This window comes from Conger conger, chromosome 13 (genome assembly GCF_963514075.1).
Source record: "Conger conger chromosome 13, fConCon1.1, whole genome shotgun sequence".
In the NCBI taxonomy this organism is placed as follows: Eukaryota; Metazoa; Chordata; class Actinopteri; order Anguilliformes; family Congridae; genus Conger; species Conger conger.
Window position 1 is genome coordinate 12,061,608 of NC_083772.1, and position 27,990 is coordinate 12,089,597.

The 27,990-nt window shown below is 39.4% G+C and overlaps 1 protein-coding gene across 1 annotated transcript; it reads right to left on the reverse strand.

The window, feature by feature from the left end:
- Positions 1-41: 41 nt before the first annotated feature.
- On the reverse strand, positions 42-27,983 carry LOC133107330 (odorant receptor 131-2-like). The gene is made up of 4 exons (XM_061216320.1): positions 27,887-27,983; positions 10,418-10,501; positions 1,455-1,529; positions 42-1,016 (listed from the first exon to the last, which is right to left on the reverse strand). Exons 2-4 carry the CDS (start codon positions 10,478-10,480, stop codon positions 42-44), a joined length of 1,113 nt encoding a protein of 370 aa, XP_061072304.1. The 5' UTR covers positions 10,481-10,501; positions 27,887-27,983.
- Between the last annotated feature and the right edge of the window lie 7 nt (positions 27,984-27,990).

Sequence of the window (27,990 nt, forward strand, 5' to 3'; positions counted from 1 at the left end):
CAGTGTACATGGAAGTCTTTCTGGCGTTCTACTGTACACATTCATCCTAAGCTGCTACATAGCCCTCCAGAGAGGGGCTTGCCCTTGCACCTCATGTAATATTTCAGGGCAAGGCTAAACTCTTTATCCCTGAGGCCATAGATAAGTGGACTCAGAGCCCTTGAGACAATAGTAAAAGCAATGAAATTGAAGAATCGGACAGGTAGGAACAAGTGTTGGCTTTGCTTCCTAACAACATCCATTATAAAGGGGACCCACAGGTTAGCCAAGCATAAAACAAGCTGTACGCCATGGAGCAGGAGTGTGCGTCGCCCCTTTGATACAGACTGTTTATTTTCTCCGGAGGCAGCTTGAGCTGCCAGCATTATCTTTGTGTAGCAGAACAGTACTATCAATGCAATAATAAAGAAGTCCATCTGACCAAAGATGACATGCATGAGTTGCTGCCAATCAGTCACCAGCATGATCCGGTAGTCACATGAGGTGGGCTTGGCAAAGTAGCTTGGTGGGGCTGTAACAGTGACGATAACAACATCTATAATGACCTTGACAGAGCTGAATGCCCAGATGATAATGATGGCAGCCATGGTCCTCCCGGTGCTGGAAATGCTGGCATGTCTAAGCGGCATGCAGATGGCCACGTATCGCTCCAGGCACATAGCGGTTATGGTGTAAGGTGTGTTTTTAACGCTGATCCCCATTACAAAGCAGAGCACGATGCAGTGACTGACAGGTATCCGTGTATTGAAGTAACCAAGCAGCACCACCAGGTCTGTGAGCAGCAGGAGTGTAGAGTCCACCAGCAGGGTGTTAGCAAACAGGATGTATCGCGTATCACCCCGGAAAGCTTGCTTACTGAACACGGTGAAGAGCATGAAGATATCAATATAGATGAAGAACCACACCAGCACCTGCACTATGGCTGTCCTCACCCTCAACACCTTGGGGTCACGGTCAATAAGAATGAGCTCCTCACTGCTGCTGTTCTGATCCATGGCTCGTGCACCTGCAGGATACTGGAGAAAATGTTAAAAGGAGCAAATATTAATTGTGACTAAGACAGTACTTCTCACACTAAACATATCTCTTCAATACTGCTGTTCTGACTCATGAAAGAAAAATTATTTCAGGGACATAATCACAGACTATATACTGAATATGAATATGCATAATTCTTACACTCAAAGAATGAGACAATTTTCCCTGAAATCTTAAATTAAAGATAAGTACGATTGATAGAACAGAATATATTTAAACCCACAGGTATCAGAATATAGAAGTAGACAAGCAGCACCACAAGGAGAGCAGCAGGAGTCCATCAACAGGGTGTGAGCAAACAGGATATAACGTGTGTTATAAAAAACCTGCTCACTGAAGAATGTGTAGAGCATGAATTTGCCAACGTAAATAAAAAACCACACCAGCACCTACACTATGGCAAACTTCATCCTCACCTCCATGGGGTCGCTAGAAAGTAGAACCAGCTGCTCACTGCTGCTGATCTGGTCCATGGCAGGTACACCTGCAGGCTACAGGAGAAGATAGAGAAAAAGGCAGACATTCATTGTGACTAATGCAGTACTTCTCACACTTAAAATAGCTCTTCATGGACTGCTTTCACTCAGAATATAATTGCGTGGGCAATTTTCCCTTGCTTCAGGTGCTTCAAAGTAAAGACATGAATATTTTAACATTATTTTTATTAATCATTATTATTATTATTATTATTATTATTATTATTATTATTATTATAATGCATTTATTTGCTCTTCAGTTTGAGAGAATGCACTGTCATGAATGATACAAGTCCCAAGTTTGTAAGTGGTATTTGCTCCATGGTATTGGTATAAGGTATCAGCCTTATTTTTTCAAATTAGAAAATAAAATTCATGCTGCCCCTGAAGGTTTAATGGTCAGATGTATGCACAACTACCCAATGGTCTCAATCATCTGCTCATATCATAGACTGCATTTGTAAATAACAAATATACCAACAAAATAGTTAATGAACATGCAAAATTAAGATTACATTACATGACATTATTGGCATTTGGCAGACGCTCTTATCCAGAGCGACATACAACAAAGATTAGTATTAAATCCATTACTTCTAAAAGAATAGTAACCGTGCATGATTTTTAAACAGCACATTCACTGTGAATTAACAAAATGCTTTCAAAAAAGTTTAAGGCTATTAAGTGCAACTATTATTTTAGGATAACTTCATACTACCTTGACTAATTCTTCACACCACATTCCCAGGAAAATGACAAATGAGTCTATGGCATCTTGTTATATATAGAGGTGGGGCCAGACGTTTTTAAAATATCCCACTGAATATTACACAACAGAATGAATATTGTTTAAAAAAAAAAGTCAGTCAAGAGGGCCCATTGAGGAAATTTGTTACATGGGACCAAATCAAGAAGCCATGAAATTCCCTCAATGTTGGCGTCCCAATCTAGTTATTTATAAATATGGTAAGAGGTTGGGACTGCTCCGAGTGTCACGTGCTTGGTAAATGCTACCAAAGGATGGGTTATTAAAGTGTGAAGTAAGTCCAATCCAAGTGAACACATGTTGTTTGGCTCACTCACAAGCTTCCTGACTGTCAGTCTAACATTAGCTTGGTAGCATCAGCTACACTGGTCTGAAAGGTTTTATTTTCTTAATGGTTCAGTATGTGTGACTCAAATATTCCTGGATATTGGATGCATTGCAGTCATTTTCTAGTTTACTGAGGTTCGGTATATTGTCTCTCAAGTGCCTCAAAGTTCAACTTTCAGTTACAATCTCTGAAAGCCAGGCCTTTGTTGTTCTCCGTACTACATTTTCTGTACCCTCATTTAATAAATCTTGTTGCTAATGCCAGTCATCAATCAGATAGATCTGTGGACCAGGTTTGAAATGTGCTCTTGGAGGGTGATCTTTGTGGAAAGCACTCTGGAGGTGACACAGCATTACAGCCAACATACAGACCTGTAGCTCAAATTTCTAAACAGCCATGATGCACAAGTACTGATCAAGTATTTGAAGCAAAGCAGTGAGTGTTTCATGATAAAGAGTTTTGGACAATCGAGAATGCATTATGGTGGATGGAACTGCACCTATCAATTCAGAGAAAATTGTGGATTTCTCATAATTTGGCAGATCGCTCCATATTACATACTCACAAGAATGTCTGACATAGTGGTCTTTAATTTATACTTCAGTCCCCAGGTTCAAAACTTGAATCTGTTCATGATAAATTAAAACTAGGACAACAGAGACAGACAGAGAAACTTTAAGACTTTAAGCAGCAAATAATCTTCTCCAGAAAATCACAATTTCACTCCAGTGAATTACACTCAGAGTGAGTGTGGAACTTAGAAATAAAGTAAAATTGAAAAAACTATTTACACTTTCCAATTATTTCCATTGCTTTCCGCTTATTATATAGGACAAAAGTAAGGCAGGGGTCATGTAGGCCACTAGCTGGTGAATTTGAGAATAACTGAAAGCACATGAAAGGATGAGCAACCATTGGCCTCTTCCCCCAGATTGCCCACTTAATTCACTCATACAGCTGCCTGTTCACTGTTCACTGAAACTGTATGCAGCTGGTCCTTAGTGAATGAAGTGCAGCTGTCCCTCACTGCAGTGCTCAGACAGCTCCAAGCAGTGATGCTGCATTCATGTCACTTGGGAGAAAGAGGAATGATGGGGGGATTTCCTATTTCTCTGACTTGGTAGTGTTCACTTGTTGCACAACAGTTGCATGTTTGCATATATGAGCACTGACACACAATGGCTCTCATCACAGTTGATTGCAAAACCAGGTCAATACACAGTCCCTTCAAAAAGTATGGTAACAGCAAGGTCAATTCCTATGTTTTTGCTATACACTTAGTTTCTGTCACAACAGCGGAGCAGAGGAACCAATAGCAGACTCAGGGATGTTGAAAAATGGCAGGTTTAATAAGCAGATGAAGGGGTAGACAGAGTGGAGTCGAAAACAGGCAAAGTTAAAAAACCAGGAGGTCAGTCCAAACAAGGCAGAGGTACAGAATCCCACAAAACAAGAGAAGAGTCCAGAGAAGCGGGCAGGGGTCATAAACAAGAATCCAGAAAACAAAAACCACCAGGACAGAATGCCACAAGGGCAAGGGCTTGGGAACAAGGAGACTAGAACAAGGGTAAAGGAATATAAGGGGATAAACAGGATAAGACAAACTAGCGAACTGCAACTGAGAAGGACAGGTATAAATACACAGGGGAATGAGACAACCAAGGCGGGAATGGGAGTGAGGGTGGTCAAACAAATAAACATCAGGTGAGAAACATGAAAGGGTAATAATACCACCAGGGGAACGAGGGGGAAACAAAAACGCGGACTGGATTCACAAAGACACACATGTAATACAAACAGCTCCGGACTAGGGAGTAGACAATTGCACAGAATTAAGAAATGTAGTGATAGGGGAGAGCAGGTGCGAACATTCACTGAATCGAGGCAAGAAATTTAGGGATAGAACAGGGAGGCAGAGTTATAGAGCAGAATTGAAATAGAGTAAGAGTTTGTCTGTTAGCAACATAATTAAATTACAAATACCCAAAACTAGTGAATGTTAGTTTGTTAGGTAGGCAACCTTATTCGTGTGTTAATATAATTACTACTGTACAAATTCTATGTTAGTTGGAATTAGTAAATTAGTGCTATCTACAAAAATGAAATGGAGAGAAAGCAGGAAGTAAAAAAAGCGAGACTGAAGGAATCGTGGGAAACCGGAAAACCTAACAGACAAAACTCAGGATCATGACAATTTCCTGGTATTTTTTATCTAGATTTCTTAAACAACTTAGAACATATCACCATTTGTATCAGACCACCCAATATTTAGGTGAGAAAAAGTATTGTGACTGACAGGTGTTTCTTGTTGCTCAGATGTGTCCTGTTAGATTGATTGGTCAAGCAATAAATTGTTCTGAATGTCTACTCTTGGTTTTAGCCTTGGGTTTTGCCTGGGAAGACTGCATTTGTGGAAGAAAAGATAAACCAACATGAAGACCAGAGAGCTGTTTTTGGAAGACAAGCAAGCCATTTTGAAGCTAAGAAAAAAGGGAAATCAATCAAAGCCATTTCACAAACAACGGGGATAGCTTGTATAAAAACTTGTCCTGGAAAAAAAACATGCCGTACTAAGCAACAGACATCAAACAGGTCGACCAAGGAAAACAACAGCAGTTGATGCCAGAAACATTGTAAGAAGATAAACCCCAAAACATCAGTCTGTCACATCCCAAATAATCTCAACAGGGCAGTGGTGAAGGCATTGCAATCAACCATTTGAAGAAGACTTAGAGAGCAGCAATATAGAGGCTATACCTCAAGATGCAAACCACTTATCAGTAGTAAGAATAGGAAGGCGAGATTACAATTTGCAAAGTACAGAGATGAGCCACAAAAGTTCTGGAACCAAGTTTTATGGACTGATGAGACAAAGATTAACCTGTGATGGAAAGGCCAAAGTGTGGAGAAAGAAGGGATCTGCTCATGATCCAAAACATACAAGCTCATCTGTGAAGGGGAGTTAGGGACAGACTAAAGGGGAGAAACCTGTGCTTGAACGCATTTCCTTGAAACATAAACACACTGTGTTTGTATTTTGTGTGTTCTTTAAGAATTGGAAAATGTAAATATGTATTGCGAAGGTCTGCTGTGGTGAACTTGTCCTCCTGGCCCATGGATGAAAAGAGGTGTGAAAGGCAAAGCGTTCCAAAATGATAGATGTTGCAGAAAACCTCTTCAGATTCAGGAAGGGTCAGAAGCCTGCATCCTCTGCTGAGCAGCCTCCCCCAGTTCTGCTGAGGGTCCATGGACAGAGATGTGTGGTAAGCCTTGCTGCCAAGGCAGAATGAAGTGCCTAAGTGGAAGGCATAACGGGGGCATAAATAGAAATTAGCAAAGAAAAGACATTCAGAAGTCTTTTTTTCACACAGAGAGGGGTCACTGCCAGCTTGCCAGGACATGTAGTGGAGGCAGAAACACTGGGGATTTTCAAAATCTTGATACGGTGCTAGATAGTATTTAGATAGTATTTAACTGGCAAACTGAGCAGTAGGTAAGCTCTAGTGGCAGGAAAAGGCGAGCATTGACAGGCTGAATGGCCTGTTGTCATTATGTCATGTTATGTTACTGGATCTCACTAATTTGGGTTGAAAGACTTGATAATGTGGAATCAGCAGAAATCATTACAATTAAGGGACTAGCACAATGAGACTAACCTACACAATAGAAGGCAGAATGTGATGAGAGACAGATTGAGAGCATTGTTTGTTTCTTGATACATTATTATCTGAGCACCTTTGAATTTGTTTTCATTGAAATTAAATGACATTGGAGGGCAGATACAATATTTGTTTCTCAATTTCTTAGACTTTAGGAAAATGCCACATGGTTGTTTGTAGCCCTGCTGTTGAAGCTGTTTGCAAACAACAAATACGTAAACCACCACATGATGAAACACAACTGAGGAGATTACAATACACTGTTGCTACAGCTCACTTCCAGCTCTGTACACTTGTTTGTGCCATGCAGGGAGGGAGGTATTACCAGAATACTCCAGAGAGCTGCCACATAAAATATTAACAGACATCCTGGGACATTTACTTAATTGCACCATCCTGTTTTTCTTTTGTTTTTGTCTGTTCAAGGTTTCTCTGTGGAGTTACGTTACATTATACACAGTCTGACCCACATGGAAAATTCCAACAAAAATCTAGCAAGATGTGTATTTCATGTATACTTTCTAATATAAATGTGGACATAAACATGACACAAATAACGTACGTCATGACATGAGTAACATAAGACCTTTAAGTATAATCCAATAAAAAAATTTAATATTTGTACCACAAGAATCTTAGAATATTTTTTCCATTTGGGGAGTACATCTGCAGACAGTGTCAAGCTTCAATGAGGAGGGCAAATGTAACTTATGGCTTGCTGACAGAACCCCAACAGTAGTTATGTAGTATTCGGCTTGCTTTATGTAATTACTTTTGTGACTGAGGGTGGATTTCAAAACAATAATATGACTCCAAGTATTTACTATTGCTCTATCCAGTTTTCTTTAACCATTTCTTCAACCAAAGGGCTTTCCTGGAGGGCTGTACAATGTCTTTAAAACAATGATAAAGGCATAACACTACACTTGAATTTTGATCTGGATCTGCTGATGATTGTAGTATATGAGAAAATTATAGCTTATCTGCTTATACCTCATTCATCTTAATTTTCAGCAACAGAGCACAGAGGTCAACGCAGAAGCTCAGACACAGTGTTGGGTCTCCACATCAGAAAGCCCAGGGCCTGGGAGGCCTGTGATGCCTGGGAACCCAGTGAGGCAGCAGCCAAGGAAGAGGTGGGGCTTTTGAGCTCAGACCTCCAGTAGAGAGGTCAAAGATATGAAAAAGTTTCAGTTCCATAGTACAAAAACATTAGTCTTTACTGAATTAGCATTATATTTATTTATGGAAACCTGCTGACAAAATGCAAAATATGTTGCCAGTGCACACATATATGGTCACACTATCCCTGTGTACACTCTTGTAGTACACTGATTTCCGACAATCAGCTGCCATTGTCTTAAAAGCCATTTCTTACAGGAATGCAAAAGTGCCCTACACCCAGGAATAATGACACTCGGTATGTTGTACATATGCTGGTTTGCGATGTCATGCCGGTGAGAAACCACAAAATATACAGTACTGTACAGGCACCTGTATAACATTCTGTACAGATAAGATTCTTTCAAAAATAATTCAATGAAAGGTCCTCAATAACTGTACTATACATTTGACATTACATTTGAGTAATTTAGCAGAATAGTTAAAAACTGAATCAAATCAATATTTTTGTGACCACCCTTCGGCGTTAAAATTGCATCACTTTTCTGAGATAGCCAACGCTGTCCAGCAGTTCTCTAAGACAATCAGCAGGGAGGTTGTTCCAAGCATGTTGGAGAACTTGCCACAGTTCTCCTGCAGACTTTGGTTGGCTCCTTGCTTCTGATCTCAGCCAGCCTTGATAAACCTTTTATCTAAAAAGTAGTCAATTGCTTACAGTAATATGTAACTTTTTAAAATTAAATTAAAAAATGTCTCTAAAATTAAATATTTTGGTAAATGAATATTTGGCAATCATTTGTACTAATGCACACAAAAAACATATATATAATAAAAGTCTAGGGTGCCTAAGACTTCGGCACAGTACTGTATACATTTCATTGTGCTTGGGCTGATGAAAGCTATAATTCCTGACATGACTACAGCTACATATATTTTCATATCAAAATGGAAAAATGTCTTTTTTTTTGCAATTTCATTATTCTCTCTGCAAGACCTTTTATATTTTAAGGCATTGAGATCAATGTAATCTTGGGACACAAGTACAAAGCTTGTGCATTCACTCATAAAAATAAAGGTACAAAAAGTGGCAAAAAAGGTACCAATGCTTCTCCCTGGGGCAGTACTCAAAAGGTACAGGAAATTGTACCCTAAGCCAGCAATATACCATTAATTTGTATCTTTTTGCTTTGAAAACATACAAATTTGTACCGAAAGAAAACATTTAGGGTGCTGAAACACATCGACCCTGAGAACCGGAACCATTTAGATAGTTTAAAAAAAAGAATGGATGTGAAATTATCATTTGTTGTAAATTTTAAGGGGAAAATACGGATTAACATACTGAACAAAAAGGCTGGCAGTGTCACAAAATATTGGCTGAAGTGGTGGAACAGTCAGTGCGAAACGATAACATGCACACCAGTAGGCTAACTGGTGCCACAGATTTCAGATCCCCTTGCAAAATAGATCTCAGTGGTTAGGCTATATACAAGCGAATAACATGATTTCATACCATCGTACAGTTATTCACTGACAACAATGTGTCTTTTCACCATTTACTTATGATAGGCTATACTGCATATTATTACAGGGCATGATCAGATAAGGTGTTGAGTCTGGGTAATTATTCTCTGATAGGTAGGTCCGGTTTGTTCAAATGAACCTGCCTGGTGGAAGGTTAGTTTCAGAGCATAAGATATCATAGTTACTGGCACAGGCTTTCTCTGATCCTCATATTTGGATCTGGAAATGCTCGATTTTCCTACATTTTGATTTAATAGATCCAGATAACTTAGGCTAATCCTAGTTTCTATTTCTATTATTTAATTTAGCACTGCTGTAACACACTCCCACTTCAGGCGTCCCCGCTTTTAGGGTACATTTGGGAAATTTGCACTTTGAAGAACAAAAATGGACACTTTATTCCTGAGAGTGTTAAGTAACCTTTGAAGGTTTGCTGAATTGTCATTTTGAAATAAAGGGAGCACAGTATCCTGGCTAATTTTGGTTTAGATGCAATTAACAAAATATTAAATGAAAGGAACCAGAATAGGCAAATTCTATTAATTTCACCTTTTCATTTCAACTTTTGGGTTAAAATACCAATGTACACAATTTTGTGGCTTTCTCTGTTACACATTCATCCTAAGTGGCTGCGTTTCTCCAGAGAGGGGCTAGCCCTGCACCTCATGTAATATTTCAGGGCAAGGTAAAACTTTTTATCCCTGAGGCCATAGATAAGGGGACTCAGAGCCCTTGAGACAAGGGTAAAAACAATAAAATTGAAGAATCTGACTGGTAGGTACAAGTGTTGACTCTGCTTCCTAAGAACTGCCAAAATATAGGGGCACCACAAGTCAGCCATGCATAAAACAAGCTGTACGCCATGGAGCAGGAGTGTGCGTCGCCCCTTTGATACAGACTGTTTATTTTCTCTGGAGGCAGCTTGAGCTGCCAGCATTATCTTTGTGTAGCAGAACAGTACTATCACTGCAATAATAAAGAAGTCCATCTGACTAAAGATGACATGCATGAGGTGGTGCCACTCAGTCACCAGCATGACCTGATAGTAGCATGAGGTGGGCATGGCAAAGTAGCTTGGTGGGGCTGTAACAGTGACGATAACAACATCTATAATGACCTTGACAGAGCTGAATGCCCAGATGATAATGATGGCAGCCACTGTCCTCCCAGTGCTGGAAATGCTGGCATGTCTAAGCGGCATGCAGATGGCCACGTATCGCTCCAGGCACATAGCGGTGATGGTGTAAGGTGTGCTTTTAACGCTGATCCCCATTACAAAGCAGAGCACGATGCAGTAACTGACAGGTATCCGTGTATTGAAGTAGCCAAGCAGCACCACCAGGTCTGTGAGCAGCAGGAGTGTAGAGTCCACCAGCAGGGTGTTAGCAAACAGGATGTATCGCGGGTCACCCCGGAAAGCCTGCTTACTGAAGAAGGTGAAGAGCATGAAGATGTCAATATAGACAAAGAACCACACCAGCACCTGCACTATGGCTGTCCTCACCCTCAACACCTTGGGGTCACGGTCAATAAGAATGAGCTCCTCACTGCTGCTGTTCTGATCCATGGCTCGTGCACCTGCAGGATACTGGAGAAAATGTGAAAGGAACAAATGTGAATTGTGACTAAAACAGTACTTCTCACACTAAACATGCCTCTGCAATACTCTAATACTCACTCATAGAAGAAAATCTATCTATATACAGAATATTAATATCCATTTTTATTACCCGCAAAGAATAATTGTGTCAACAATTTTGCCTGGAATCTTGTTTTAAAGTAGAAATATGTACGATTGATAAAACAGAATATATTTAAACACCTGACTTGCGCTTTGTTTAATTGCAACGCTAGTAAACATCAAGAACTAGCAACTCCCTCTGTTGTAGTTTCTGCAACAGCACAGGTCAAATGACAAGAAAAGCCATTCACACTAAACTGTAGTCAAAAAAACAAATCAATATATATATATATATATATATATAGATATATATAGCTCTGAAATAGAAAGCATACCCCTGTATTTTCAAGTTCTAATGGTCAGATTTCACAGTCATAATTTACATCTACTCTCTTATTAGAAGTACAGTATCGCAAAGGTACAAAAAAAAAAAAAACAGTGAATGAAAAACATCCCAAATCCATTCAAAAATAAATATAAGGCAATTATGAACAGCTATTATTTCAATCTAGTCCCATATTACCTTGAATAATTCTTGTCAGGAGATCCTCAGCATAATGACAAATGCTGTGCTCTGTGGTGCATATATAGAGGTGGGACCCGTTTCTCTTCCAGAAGGAACTATTGGATATTGATGTATTGTTTGCAAAAATGATTCAACAGGGCCCATTGAGGATGTGTGTTACATGGGACCCATCACATTCCAGTAATGCTGGTGTCCCAGAGTGCAATTATCTCTATGTGCAGTAAGGGAGACAATTGCTTGGAAAATGCTACTAAACAAGATATATTTTTAAGCCTTTCCTGTTTGGTTTTGAAGGAACAATTCCCATTAAACAGATTCACCCAGTTTCTGTTTACCCAGGTCCTCTTTGTCGAATATTGCATTTTGTCTCAGGATCTGAAACCATTCACCGTGATAAATATGCTATAATGTGTCTTTTGACATCTGTTTTCGGGTTGTTCGTCCATCCATCTGTCTGTTGTCTATCCGTCCATCCCATTCTTGTGAACGCGATATCTCAGGAACGCCTTGAGGGAATATCTTCAAATTTGGCACAAACGTCCAGTAGGACTCAAGGATAAAGGATTGATTTTGGTGGTCAAAGGTCAAGGTCGCTGTAACCTCACAAAATACATTTTTGGCCATAACTCGAGAATTCATAAGCTAATTTAATTAAAAAGATTTCACACAAATATCTCATAAAATGATAGTGATGAGATTTTATCTCAAAAAGGTCAAAGGTCAACTTCACTGTGACAGCATAATGTTTTGCTTACCATTGTACATGAGAAAATGATGTTGGGTTATTTTGTTTGTTGATTGGTGATGTAATCATTTGTTGATATTTTAGATATGTTAGTTTCAAACACTTTTTGTTTGAATATTCTTCAATTGTTGTTGGTTTGACAGAAAAAAATTATGGTGGAAATCAAATTAATTAATTTGCAAATGTTGATTAAACATGCACAATTTCATCAAAATGTTTTAATAATCAAATACTTTTCTTGGACTTCTTACTCCACTACTCTGCCTTTATTAATGGCATTAATATTCAGGTTGCAATGAGAAAAAATTGTGAACAGCACATTCATTATTTAATGAAATGGATAAAAATAATAAAAATACATTAAGAGTGGACCTGGAGCAGAGCAGTGCAGGTGGCTTGGACGGTTGGAACAACCGCAGCTCCGTGTCGTTCTATCCCAGCCGTACGCTCTGGTACCAAAGGGCCTCGGAAGCCTGACGTGGGTCTGCTGGTTCCATTGTGGCCAGATCTTCTGTTAGGAGAACCAATCAGATCCACTAACAGACACTAATATGTAGTAAATAACAGGCCTTAATCGAAGTGCATAGACAACTGGCAAACAGGGCAATACAGGGTTACCAGAAACATAGTCAAGTCCAGGCAAGGGGTCAAATTCCAAGCAAGCAGACCAATGAGCAGAAGGCAGAGCGATGTCCAAAAACAGGCAAAGGTCAGAGCTGGGAGATCAAGCAGCGGGACTGGGGAACAGGAGGGTGGAATGGTTGGTGTGTGCAGTAAACAGTTTGAGATATTGACACTTTTATAGGACTCGTACAAAATAGATGGAAATTGCCCTCTAGGGGGGCAAAGTGGAAAGGGTTAAATTTACATTGCTCTAAGAGACGGCTTCTAAAGATGAAATATGATGGAAAACCACCATGGAGGCAGAACCTTCGGATAGAACCTTCAGTAGCTCACTCACATGCAGCGCTGAGGCATTGGCGAGAAGAACGTTTGGTTTTTGTAAGATTAACATTTCACAGGTGAGCATCGCCTGATGAAACGGATCCCAGTAAAAACGATAGCTATACTTGAGTTTAACTTTCATATTTATTTGCAAAGAAATAACAGAAAGTGAGAAAGCTTACCGGCTTTCTGATTTGAATCTTGAAACTTTTCCAGAAGGGGGGGCTTTACCAAAACAAAAAGACATGAAGCTGGCCAGGAACATTTATCGGTATTCTGAATACCCCTTGTTGCTGTAAGACCAGAATGTGCTAGCTGAGAAGCAGAGGCATTAAGGTCAAAGGCTGTCTGTCTGCTGGGAGAGAGACAGAGAAAGACTCATCGTAAGCACTTAATTCAGAAAGTGGTCTGATAGTAATAAGGATTATCACTAAAAGCTTATTTGTAATCATGTGATTGTCTATATGTTAACACACATTGTCAATTAAGAAAATTACCCTTACAAGCTCTAGCTAGGGATTCAAGGGGGACTTTGTAAGTGTATCAAAGACAACCCTGAAGTTCCATGAAGAGCCAACTGTCAAGTCTACACTCAGTGAGTACTTTATTGGCAGACACTCTTATCCAGAGCGACGTACAGTTGATTAGACTAAGCAGGAGACAATCCTCCCCTGGAGCAATGCAGGGTTAAGGGCCTTGTTCAAGGGCCCAACGGCTGGGCGGATCTTATTGTGGCTACACCGGGATTAGAACCACCGATCTTGCGTGTCCCAGTCATTTACCTCAACCACTACGCTACAGGCCACCCCTAACATAAACTGAAGTTTCTGTCCCATATCTACATGATTGTATGTATTGCACTGCTGCCACACAATTGGCTGATTAGATAACCACATGAATAAGTGTAATAATGTAAAAATAAACACCCTAGTGGAGGGGGTCCTCACGGCCTGTAAAATGGTCATAAACTGCGGTCTCAAGACTGCTGGATGGCTCTTCTCCAAGGGGCAAACATGTAGTCTGTAAAGTCCTGGATGCCGGTACCACAGGAGTCCCTCTGCTTGAGACAGCATTTCTGGTGTGGCTGGCAGATGCTGGGGGATCCCCCCAGCAATGCTACCAGATCTGCCATCCACAACTGCTGGGCCCTGGCCTGTAACATCCTCACCTTGGCCAGACCCACTGGCAGAAAAGGAAAGAGGGGAACCATGTAGAGGAGGACCTGTTTGCAGCAGCTGACTGTTTGCCTTGTCGCCAACCCGCCAAACTTGCCACACAAGGAAATACTGGAGTAACTAACCAGTAGCGCAAATAATTGTTACTAAATTGCCTAATTGCAGTGTCGTGTTTGTTATTTTATTGAGAAAGCAAGGTTTCTCTGTGCAAGGTTTATTGGTCTGTTGATTAGGCACTTACGGGCCGCAATTATTTGTATAACAGATTTACACATGGAGCTGAATGCTAGATATAATAAGAGTGTGTGACCAGCGATGTTGTTGTTGGCCAGTAATTCCTGTGCTTGAACTCCTGTTCCGTGTTGTTCAGGCTTTAATTAAAGAGCAAGAATGGCTCAGAAATGTGATCTGTCTGATGCGTCTCACTGAAATTGTACTAATCATGCACTAACTGTACATTTTGTTTTAAATACACAATTTTGTTTTAGACAAACATTGCACTGCTTTTATACATTGAGAGCATTGCCTGTTTATAGATACATTGCTTTATCAGAGCACATTTGAGGTTTTTTAATTCTGAAATTACATGGGAGAGCACAAAAGTGCCTTTCATTTTAGGCCTTCAAATCATTGTTTGTGGCCCAGCTCTTTAAGCAGCAAACCACCACATGATGAAACATGACTGAGGAGATTGCAATATACTGTAGCTACAGCATGCTTCCAGCTCTGCACACGGAGGGAGCCATTGCCAGAAAACTCCAGAGAGCAAATTAAGAGCCCCCCCCCCACCCCCACCACCACCACCACCACCACAGTGAAAACACTCCCACAAAATATGGGACAACTCCTGAGACCTGTGCCTAATTGCACCTTCATGTTTGTTCTTTTGTTGAGAAAGCAAGGTTTCTCTGGGGTGTTGTGTAACATTATACTGGTTCTGAGTACATCTGCATACCCTGTCAAGCTTCAATGAGGCGGGCAAAAGGATTTTATTTCAATGTAAATTGTAATTTTATGGCTTGGTGACAGAAGGACAACAGGAGTACCATCTGTTGGGATCCAATCATCGGGTCAAATTACTGTAAATAATACCATATCTCTGAACCTCATTGACATGCAGGGTTGGGGAATAAGTGAATGAAGACAAGCCCGCCTGCAGATTCCTCCCTGCTTTCTCAATGCCTCATTCATCTCTATATGTAGCAGGAAAATGTAGAGGTCAGTGCAACTGCTCAGACAAAGTGTTGGATCCCTATATCACAAGGCCCAGGGCTTGGGAGGCCTGTGATGCCAGGGAACCCAGTGAAGCAGCAGCCAAGAAAGAGGAGCATGGATGAGCTCAGACAACAAATAAAGGAGGAAGGTGTCCATATGCAAGGTTACTTGACTGGCTGACAAAGTCACTAAGATCACATTTATTCCCTATTCTGAAATTCAGTCTGAAAAACAGCAGAACCTCTTGACCATGCCTGCATGCTTGTAAGCATTTAGGTGCTGCCACTTGATTGGCTGATTAAAAACTTGCATTAATAAGCTGGTGTACAGGTCTACCTAAGAAACTGATCATTGAGTTTAGACATGGAATATAGAATTTGAGCATCATACTCAGTTTTGTTTTTGTTTTCGAGCCATTCACACTTTGCTGGGGGTCATGATGGAAAAACAAAATGTGACTTTTAGAGTTTAGAGTAACTTTGTAAGGAAAAGCCCTTATGTTTTGTTGACAATTAATAAATCTCTTTTGTAAGAAGAGCTTTTGTGAGAAAAGCATCCAGTTTTGACCTATTTTTTTTATATTGATACTGTATGACTTTTCTAATTTGGTGGGATTAAATATAGTAAAAATGCAATAAACATAATGCTATGCAAAGTCCTGTACCAACCAGACAAATGTATTGTGCGGAGTTATTTTTACCCTCTGTAACTGTATAAAATGTAAGAAAATATACAACCATTAAAAGATTTTTCTCGGATTTATTTGTGAATTTATCTGGTACCACTTTTCCGTACAGGTGCCAAACATTCACTTACTGTTCCTTAGGCTCTAAAATAAGATGTTTCTCACTGATTTTTCATATTAGTAATTCTGGAGACAATAAGAAGGCACACTACATGTCAAATTTTTCTATTACAATATTTTTGTGTTTATTTCAACTGTTGGGCTCAATTTCACCCCCAAACCGGTGAAATAGGAGGGTTAAACATGATTTTCCAAATTTATTTAAATCCCTTGGCAAAACACAAATCTGCCCCTCAAAATTTTGTAATAGGGAAAAGCCTTCTATACAAAGTATATTATATCCTTATATTTCACTGTTTGTTACATTATGCAGTACTATGCAGTTTAACATTTTATAAGACACTTTATGCTAGAAATAAAAACTACAACAGAAATAGACAGGATTTCACATATTTCATTCATCTCCGAATATAACATTTCCCAAAAATAATGTAACATATGTATTGCACTAGACTATTAATCTAATCAGACCTGGGTCAAAAAATTCTGATATAATTTCAGCCAAATTTCTGCTTACACATTTACAAATTACTTGCGTATACATTTCAAATAAAAAAAAATATTTTTCATCAATGATTAGTCATGTGTTTCCACAAATTCTGAGGAATCTTCAGAAGTGTTTGAAATTTCAGTCATCTCGAGAATTCAAGTATTTCAAGTGCATATTTGACTCGGGTGTATTCACAAATTACAAGTGCTAAAGAGGCATTGGAGAACTACCATTGTGTTCATCTATACAAATCTATCCCTCAAGAGTCTTTAAGGTGCTATATTGCGATTAAACTTGCAGGTAGTATAATATATCAGACTAAGACAAAACTTTTTATCCCGGAGCCCATATATTATTGAACTCAGAGCCCTGGAGATGATACCGAATGCCACAAAATTGAAGTATCGGATGGTCAAGTAGAACTGCAAATTGCGCTCCAGAGCCATTTTCTCAGTGTATGGACTCAACATGTCGAACAAACACAGGAAGAGCTGTAACGCATGGAGCAGGAGTGTGCGCCTCCCCTTTGATGCAGACTGCTTATTTTCTCCCGAGGCAGTTTGAGCAGCCAGCATAATTTTAACATAACAAAACAGAATGATAATCAAAATCACAGCTAGGTCCACTTGATACCAATAAGTCCACATGGAGTGATGCCACTCAGTCAGAATCATGATCTGATAGTGGCAGAAGGTTGGACGGGCAAAATAGCCTGGCGGGGATGTGAAAAGCAGGATAAAGAGGTCCAGAAAAGGGCTAACAGAGGTCCAGGCTGAGATTATGGCGATGGCTGCCAACGTCTTGCCGATGGTGGAGATCTTAGCATGCCTCAGTGGCATGCAGATGGCCACATAGCGCTCCATGCACATAGCAGTGATGGTCAGTGGTGAGCAGTTGCTAACAATCTCCATGACAACGCAGATTGGGATACAGGAACCCACAGGCAACAACACATAGTCATAAGTAAGCAGCACCACCAGGGCTGTGAGCAGCAGGTAGATTGAGTCCATCAGCAGGGTGTGAGCAAACAGGACGTAGCGTGCTGTTCCCCAGAAAGCCTGCTTACTGAAGAAGGTGAAGAGCATGAAGATGTTGATGTAAATAAAGAACCACACCAGTACCTGCACTATGACCATTTTCATCCTTAGCACCATGGGGTTGCTACTAATTAATTGTAGTTCCTCACTGCTGCTGTTCAGATCCATGGCTCATACACATGCAACCTCCAGGAGAGAAGTGGAAAAGGGGGTTACAAAATAATACAAATTATATTTTCTTCTTTCTACTACTGAATCTTTCTGAAAAGCAGCACTAAACAGCTATAAGCCATCATTTAAATGCTGAACAAATCTTTTTGAAGGCAACAATCAAATAAACCCATTCAGATTTGCTACCAAAGGAGCTATAAAATGGTTTAGATTTTTCTTAATTATTAAGATACAAATTTGTAGTTCCACAATTTCTGAATGTTATGTCCGTAGATACTACAATATAAATTAAGCAAAACATAAATGGATTGTACATGGTCTATTTACCTTGATCTAGCATTCTCACCCTCTGTAAAATTGTGACAACGGATAGCGGTTTTTATAGAGTGGTGAGCATGTTTTCTATCCAATGGCTGGAAAGGGAATTGTTTTCAGTATTTCCATGCTGGTGACAAACCCAACAGCCATGCCCTACTGCGGATCCAAACTCAGGTCTAATTGCATGATATCAGTATATCATCCCAGTGCATAAAGTGATCCATTTACAGCTATATCCCAGGAATCTTTTTTTTTGTTCAGTATATGGCAATGGCTCAAGGTTCTTCTACTGTAACTGTTAAAAGTACAGGGAATAGTAACTTGTAATACGTTCATGGGACAAGAACCTATTGTACTTGTTAGAATCTTTCACAACCAGTTTCCGGCATGATAGTCTGTGGTAACCCATATAATCACTTGGGAGATTTTTGTGGAATTTTGCACACTGATAAAGGACAAGTTATCCAGTCACCAATTTTGTGGTCAGTTCATCTCCAAAGATTTTTGCCCTTAACTTTTGAATGGTTTGGCATAGTCAAGATCATTTTTTCATCCGTAGGTCCTATCAACACAATTCACATCAAATTCCACCATATTGCATTTTCTGCCATTTAATTGTTTTATCAATCACAATTTGTTTCTCCAGAATTACAGATTCTATTTTACTACGCCATTGAACGGTTCACCACAATATTTGGCAGGTATCATCGAGAGCAGGGGTGTCCAAACTACAGCTTGTGGGCCAATTACAACCCATGAAGCATTTCAAACCAACCCTCCAATCATTTCAGAAGAATCTGGCCCATTGCAGCAAATGAGAGGGAAAAGTCTGTTCGTTGTTTAACACTAGGGGGAAGCAAGGTTACTTGCCAATCCACCAAACCAAAGAATAATAATCATGTGCAATTCTCCAGCTACTGCGGCTTAAAAATGGGCTTTTCACGTAAGCTTTTCAACAAGGCAACTACAAAGAAGCGAAAGGTGGAAAGTGAATTGGAAATTCCAGTCACAATGGCAAAATGTATACTTTTTCACTGAGTACCGAGGCAAGTGTGTAAGTTTCATTTTTAAGGTTATAGTAGCAGTTAGGGGGTGATATGAGTATTCATTTTAGATGAGTACCCATAACGATTATTGAGTTCCGAATTTTTTTTATTTTTTTAGTGTTGTACAAGTAATTGGAACATTATCCCTGATCGGAGAAAAAAGATTTTTATCTGAATTATTTTATTTGTGTAACAAACTGTAACAGATGTGTTGCTTAAGAATACAGAGCTTTAGGACAACGTGGGTGTGTGTTTTAAAGGCGAGTGTGACGGCAACATGGATAGTGGTTCTGATACGAACGAGCAGGTGGCTCAGGAAAATGTGTTCCTTGTAAAATTGTTCACACACGTACACACATCCTTTTTTATTGACAGTTTCGGTTTTTAATTAATGTTAAGATGAACCTGATAAATATCTAATAGAGATTTACCTGCATAACAGAGTGCAAAACAGTAGTAGTTGTGATTCTGGTGAAAGTCTTGGTGTCAATGTACTGTAAATCGCAATGTAGTACAGGGGACTGTTTAAATGACACCACTACCAGGTTATGTTACGCCCACTTCCAAGTACGAATAGCCGGATACGGAAAATTTTATTGGTTTAACGGATATGGAAACGGATAGGAATAATGCAGTACTCGCTCACCCCTAGTAGCAGTGATGAAATAATTTAATGTTAAGAGACATTATGAAATGAAACATTCCCTGTCTTTTAAGGCATATACTAGAGCAGTCAGAGAAGAGAAAGCAAAGCAGTTGGCGGCAAGCCTGTCATTTAAACAAACCCAGTTTTGTTGGGCCAATCAAATGCAGCAGAATGCTACCAGGGCTAGCTACGAGGTTGCTAAGCTAATAGCGAAGTATGGAAAACCATTTGCTGAGGGTGATTTTTATTAAGGAGTGTGTCACCACTTCATCGCATTCTCCTTCCCTCTTCCTCCTCATCCTCCTCCCCCTCCTCCCACCCACACTTCCTCAGTCCGCCGTTGGCTACAGGAGCAGAACACCAATAAGTCAAAACAATATGTCGAATAAATACCTATTAATGTCCTCACTGTGTGTATTATGGAAATTATATTAGCAATTGTCCACTTTTCTGTTTTGATTTAACCATCAGTGAGACCTATAAAATGTGGTACATTCATAGAGGGTATGTTCATATGGCCACTGAGTGATTTATCTTCTCTGTATTTTGGAAATCCAGCCTTTCACAAGGGTCAAGCAAACCATTTTGAACTAGAAAATTGGAGGAATTATGCTTTTTGTAAATTTTGTCATTGCATACTTGCACAAAAGTACTTGTACATATGAACGCTATCATCTACATTCTGTATAGGCCCTCTGGAACACCTACTATTCCGCACACCTACAAGGATCTCTGACCAGTACCATTAAAGCAGTCGCTGAATTATAGGCAACGCACCTCTTTGATACAGAAATCTACAGTATATCTTCTGCTCAGCATACAACTGGATCGGTGTATGCTATTAAAGTGCCGATTGATTACAATTTTAGCTCATGAAATTAAGTTTTCAACAGTGTTTCTCATAAAGCAACACACATGTTTAGCCTGCATAAAGGATATCATAACATTTCAGTACATACACTGAGACTGTTCTTTATGCCTAAAAAAGGTCGATGTTTTAAGTCTAATAAATGCCCAAAAGTGCTCACTGAGTATGTCAATTGCAAGCTTGTGTTAAGAAAATGGGGCAATACTTAAGAGATTAACTGAGTAAAAGTTAATCTCTAAAGACTAAAGTTTAGTAAAATAACTTATGACATTTACTTTACTAAACTTTAGCATATAAAAAATAATCATAATCATAATAACAAATAATCATAATAAGAATAATAAAGAAAATAACTAAAATAAGACAGAAATTAAACATCTACACTTCATTGTATATTTTCCTGAGGAGGCTTTTGAGGCGCCATGGGGGCAAGTATGTTAGGCATAACAACAGCTTGATATCTATGGCCGTACTGAACAGGTTTGAAACAGAAATAATCAGATTTGCCATAATAAAACCCCCAGCATATACTTGCATTAACAAGCTGGTGTACAGGTCTACCTAATACACTGATCACTGAGTGTAGACATAGAATATAGAATTTGAGGGTAAGAATATAGTATTTTTACCCTCTGTAACAGTATAAAATCTAAGAAAATATAAAACCATTTACATTTTTCCATACAGGTGCCAAACTTTCACTTACTGTTCCTTAGGCTCTAAAATAAGATGTTTCTCAAAGATTTTTCCTAGTTATGGATACAAGCCTAGTAGCCTCAGAGACAATAAGAAGGCAATACACTACATGTCAAAATGTTTCTATTACAATATTTTTTGTGTTTAAATGGTAAATGGTTGGCATTTATATAGTGCCTTTATCGAAAGCGCTGTACAATTAAGGCTTCTCATTCACCCATTCACACATACACTCACCCAACAACAGCGATTGGTTGCCATGCAAGGCACCAACCAGGTCATCCGGAGCATTTGGGTTTAGGTGTCTTGCTCAGAGACACTTCGACACACCAGGGCGTAATCATAACATAATAGGAGGGTTAAACATGATTCGCCAAATTGTGTTTTACTAAAAAATGTATTATTTAAATTCCTTGGCAAAACACAAAGTCGCCCCTCAATTTTTGTAATTGAGAAAAGCCTTCTTTAGTGTCTTATGCTTATATTTCACTGTTTATTATATTATGCAGTTTGACATTTTATAAGACACTTTATGCTAGAAATAAAAACTACAACAGAAATAGACAGGATTTCACATATTTCATTCATCTCCGAATATAACATTTCCCAAATAATGTAACATATGTATTGCACTAGACTATTAATCTAATCAGACCTGGGTCAAAAAATTCTGATATAATTTCAGCCAAATTTCTGCTTACACATTTACAAATTACTTGCATATACATTTCAAATGAATTTTTTTTTTTTTTTAATTTCACAGTCATCTGGAGAATTAAAGTATTTCAAGTGCATATTTGACTTGGGGGTATTCACAAATTACAAGTGCCGAAGAGGCCTTGGAGAACCCCCATTGTTGTTCATCTATACAAATCTATGACTTGTAAAATTTTATTTGATATTTTATTGGATTTTTATAATCTTATCATTTTTAATATAGTTTTAAGGTGCTATATTGTGATTGAACTTGCAGGTAGTATATAATATATCAGACTAAGACAAAACTTTTTATCCCGGAGCCCATATATTATTGAACTCAGAGCCCTGGAGATGATACCGAATGCCACAAAATTGAAGTATCGGATGGTCAAGTAGAGCTGCAAATTGCGCTCCAGAGCCATTTTCTCAGTGTACGGACTCAACATGTCAAACAAACACAGGAAGAGCTGTAACGCATGGAGCAGTAGTGTGCGCCTCCCCTTCGATGCAGACTGCTTATTTTCTCCCGAGGCAGTTTGAGCAGCCAGCATAGTTTTAACAAAACAAAACAGAATGATAATCAAAATCACAGCTAGGTCCACTTGACCCCAGATAACATGCATGACGTGATGCCACTCATTCAAAATCATGATATCATAGTAGCAAACAGTCAGCCTGGCAAAGTAGCCTGGCGGGGATGTGAAAATCAGAATGAAGAGGTCCACAGAAGGGCTGAGGGAGCTATAGGCTGAGATGATGGCGATGGCAGCCAATGTCCTGCCAGTGGTAGAGATGGTAGCATGCCTCAGTGGCATGCAGATGGCCACATAGCGCTCTATGCACATAGCAGTGATGGTCAGTGGTGTGCAGATGGTTACAATCTCCATGACAATGCAGAGCACGATACAGGAACTCACAGAAATCAGCACATACGAAAAGTGAAGCAACACCACGAGGTTTGTGAGCAGAAAGTAGATTGAGTCCATCAGCAGGGTGTGGGCAAACAAGATATATCGTGTATTACCCCGGAAAGCCTGCTGACTGAAGAAGGTGAAGAGCATGAAGATGTCGATGAAAATAAAGAACCACACCAGAATCTGCACTATGGTCACCCTCACGCTTGCCGCCATGGGGTTGCTACTAATTATCTGCAGTTCCTCACTGCTGTTGTTGTGATTCATGGCTCAAACCTGCAGCCTATTGGAGAAAAGTGGAAAAGCGGGTTACAAAGGATTGTAAGTACTCTCATTCAGCATACTTTAATCTAATCCGATCTAGTCATACATTTTGACACATGTACATTGCACTATAAATAATGAATGGGTGTAATATATAGACCTTTTCTAATAGTTGACAACAATAAAACAACTCCACATCCAGTAATGCTTTCAAAATATAAATAAAATAGTCCAGGAAAAAAGGTTATGAATAGTCCTCAACAGACTCCATCACATTTCAAACTTCTCACCGACAGGTATGAAAGAGGTATATAATGATAGTCTATACCTTGACCCCTTCACTCTAGCATTCTAACCCTCAGTGAAATTGAAACAGCTGCTGGCTGTTTTTATAGTGTGAGCATGTTTTCAGTCCAATGTCTTTTTTAATGTTGCCATGCCGGTGGCAAATCCAACAACCAGACTCTATTGGAGGATCCAAACGCAGGTCTAATTGGATGATATCAACATATCATCCCAGGGCATAAAGTGTTCCATTTACTGCTCTCCCAGGAATATAATTTGTTAAGTTTATGGCGATGTATTGATATTCCTTTAATGTAACTGTCTGGCAGCTGTTATCAGTGCAGGGAGTTTTAATATATCTGAACTTGGCCTGAGTAGGTGATGCTAAAGTTGTGTTCAAATAAATAGTAGTGCCTTAAATAAAGTGAATAAAGTACAAAAATATTTTAATAGCCATATTTCAAACATAGTGGAAACATTACACATTCAATTCCAAATCAAAGCATTAACACATTTTATCAAGTTTGTGTTATTCTTTAACAGCTAGCAAAGAAAAGGAATATTAATCTGTTCAAAATAATGGCAGTGTCGACATTTTTCTCTTCAAGCTCAAACACTTACTGTATAAACTGAATAACTTTTTCAAGATTTCACCTTAAATTACTGAACTAATATTTAGTTGCATAACCATTGGTTTTGATAACTGCTGCGCATCTGCTTTGCATCGAGTCAACCAACTTCTGGCACCTAGAAACAGGTATTTCAGCCCAGGATGAACAAACTACATCCCACAGTTCCTGTGAATTTTTTGGTTCTGTTCCAGAAACTGCATTTTTAATGTCACCCCACAAGTTTTCAATGGGGATGAGCAGTAGTGTGCGCCTCCCCTTCGATGCAGACTGCTTATTTTCTCCCGAGGCAGTTTGAGCAGCCAGCATAGTTTTAACAAAACAAAACAGAATGATAATCAAAATCACAGCTAGGTCCACTTGATACCAATTGCTTTGTCTTTCCTTTGTAATTATAGAGTTTGGAGGAAAGTACTGGTGAGTTTCCTCGCCCCACCCACTTCACTAATCGGAAGTAAATGAGTCGCATTGCACACCACTTGTCTGCTCTAACTGTTAGCCTGCCTGGACAATTCTGTAACATAAGCATGCATACTCATACTTGCATGAACTCATTACCACTTTTATTTTTATATTTTGGATTTAGCCCTGAACTCCCTCCCCATTAAATATGCTGGTGGACTCTCTCGAAAACATAAGCAGTAGCATTAGTACTGTGCAAAGGGACCCAGTTATCGCAGCCAGGCAGCTGATATACAAAACTGAGTCTAGTTCTCATAATGCGGCACCTAATTAATTTTAATGAAAGCTGGCCAGCTATTTGATTAATGGTTAGCCATCTAGGCCATCGTTTCTCAATCTATGGGCCGCGGACCGGTGCCGGTCCGTGGAGAGGTCGCTGCCGGTCCCCTGAATCCTGCCCTTCCTCCACTCAAAATTCAATTTCTTTTACTGTCTATGATCGCGACTCTGCTCGGCACGCCCTCGTCCCTACGTCGCCCGTCCAACAGTCTCTAACGTGATGCTTTCCCGTCCGCGAGAGGTTACGTGCTCTGTTCCATCTGTCACTGTCACTCTGAACGTTCAATCGCAGGCATACACACACTACGTCTACGAGCACTATATGGCATGCTCAAAGCAAGCTAGTATCAAGGGTTTCTTTAAAAGGCAACCTGATGCACCTACTAATGCTACACCTGATGTTCCCAATGAATCACCGGCAAAACAACATCGCCCATTTACTCAAAATGATGGCCAAAATTACATCAAATTCCGCTTTGTGTCCAACAATTCTTCTCCCCCCAACCCATCTGTGTTATTTTCCAGGCAATGCTAAGCAACGAGGCAATGAAGCCATCGAAATTGCGCTGGCATTTAGAAACTCAACATCCCCACTTAAGACAAACCAGAAGATTTTTTTAAAAGAAAGAGAGATGAATTGGCCAACCAAGCCAAACCAACTGTGCTTAAAACAAATTTCACTGCAAATGAAAAGTTAGCAAAAGCATCTTACTTACTTTCACACCACATCTCAAAATGTCAGGCACCGTTTACGATGGGGGAGAAGCTAGTTATGCCGGTTGGCGGTGGCGGTGGTGGTGGCATCACCTACTGGGCCTTGAAACCCCAAAGTCAAATATGACTGGGCCCCAGCCAACGTTTGAGAAAGGCTGATCTAGGCTGATCTATCGCAAACCCAGCTCACCTGTAGAAGCCAAATGTCTCCTTTTGCCCTCCATCCACCTTCAACTGGATTGTAGAATGTATGAGTTCAGTGTGTTGGACACATGCATGTCCAGAAGAGGCCCAAGCAGTTTTTACAATAACTAATACAAGTAGACAACCATGGTCTTGAAAAAAAGTGAACAGACTCAGCCAGTGTATCATAGTAATGACTGAGCATGTTTGTTTTACAATATTTTCAAGATTAAAATCCTGCACCATATGCCTTTATGTAAGAGATCATCCACTCAGAGGTGGTCTGCTATTGTGGAATAATAACCTATGCGTCAGGGGGGTTCTTAGCCTCCACACCGGCCATTATTCCATGTTAGCAGACCGAGTATAAACCGAGTAGTTAATTGGAAGAGAACTTTTACTTCAGTAATTATTATTAATTATTATTAATAGATATGAATTATTGGTGTATTAATTATTAATACAGTATTTGTTACTCTACCCACCTCTGATTGTAAACTGTTAAGATGACATACTGTATACATGGTAGGAGAATGACTACACCAGTAGAACCATCTTAGCTATCACTATAAAATGATAACTAAGCTAAAGTCAACGTGCCAATCAAATAGTCAAGATTGCATACGCTTATACCTGCATTAAGGAAGCTATTGAACAGACCTGATTTAGCACCTGTGATTGGTCCCAAATATTATGGCATCCTGAATGGGGGGGAGGGGACTATATATAAAAAGTGCTGTAATTTCTAGTGAAACCAAAATGTATACAATATTTTTTAATAAAAGCTGAAAATCTGCACTTTAACTACATAAATTGTTTGACTACAAATAAAAATGTGTAGGTCAACTCTGCCCATTTGTCAAATCCCATGGCAGGAACCTAGGTGTTTTGTTCAAATCAGAGCTCTGATTTAACAGACAGATAATCTTGGTTATTTAAGGGAGCTTCTTCCAATTAAGAAGGATAGTGTAGCACTGCAAGTATTTACAGATAGCTAGGACCAGAGTCTAGGTTCGGATGAGCAGTTTATAACTAGAAATCAGGAATAACATACCACAGACTAAGGGATAAATTTGAACTGCCGGCTTATTTATATAGAACAGTTGGTAGTAGACATACGCATAAGTTGGTACCAAAACACATATTTCATGCACACACAGATTTTTGTATGTAAATCGCTTGAAACCATCCAACATAAAACCAAATCCTATGTTATGAGCATTTCTCCCTATTTCACCTCACTTGAGTTTGATTTAAACCTGGGGTCTCCAACCCTGGTCCTGGAGAGCTACTGGGTCCGCTGGTTTTTGTTTTCACCTTAAAATCAGCACCTGTTGAGACCCAGGTAACCAGGTGAGGTGAGTTAATTAATTAAATTAGAGCAGTTGATTATAGTTAATTGCAGGGTGAAAACAAAAACCAGCAGACCCAGTAGCTATCCAGGACCAGGGTTGGAGACCACTGAATTAAACCTCTTTGGTTCAAAAGGAAATTTTTAAATTGTTATTAGCTTCTCGTTTCTTTGAGCTGACTCAGACTTTAGTTCTCGTTTTCTCAGTTAGGCCTATTTAAGACTTTAGCTCTATCTTCTCATTTATTTACTTAACCAGTACATAAGCTAAGTTTAGAATGTACAGAAACACAACCCCTTTTTGTATTTTGAAACCGTGTGTAATCAGTCCCTTTGTTGAATCCTTTACAAGTCCGATTAAATTTCACTGCGGTTTGGAACAAAACACGTAAGATTCCGTCCTCCCACGATCCAGGTGCATGAATCAATGTCCTTATTATCTTTGGAGTGTAGTTCGGTCTTGCAGAAACAACGCAATTCCTCCTATGGGTGGCTCGCCATCTTGTTTTTCCAGTTTTTCCAGTTTTTCCAGTTTTTCCAACACCAAGCGATCCTCACAAAAAAAAAAAAAACCTGGCCTGTTGCACAACAGTGCAATATACATACAAACATTTTAGTCTTAGATATTTCCTAACAAAATGAAGTACTCGAGGAAGACTTGCAACTAAATACAGGTTAATTGTTCATTTAATCGGAACCGCACTTTCAAATTGGGCGCCATTCACATCACTTTATTAACAAGGCTAACTTAACCATGCCGGTTGCACGTTGGGCTTGCAGAATAAAGATAGCATGCTAATTTACACGGGGAGAAATAGTTTTAACTCACCAAATACTTGTTCAAACTCAAATAAAAATAACATAAACCAGCAAGGTAGATAAAAGGTGAACACAAAATCCTCCAAAATTGGGAAAATCTGGGTTTATATTCTA

Excerpts from the sequence above, each read along its gene's own strand:
- LOC133107330 (XM_061216320.1), bottom strand. The coding sequence starts at position 10,480 with ATGGATCAGAACAGCAGCAGTGAGGAGCTCATTCTTATTGACCGTGAC. Across the intron at positions 1,530-10,417 it reads GTGACCCCAAGGTGTTGAGG|CCTGCAGGTGTACCTGCCAT; the intron begins GTGAGGACAGCC and ends CTTCTCCTGTAG. Across the intron at positions 1,017-1,454 it reads TTTCTAGCGACCCCATGGAG|TATCCTGCAGGTGCACGAGC; the intron begins GTGAGGATGAAG and ends CATTTTCTCCAG.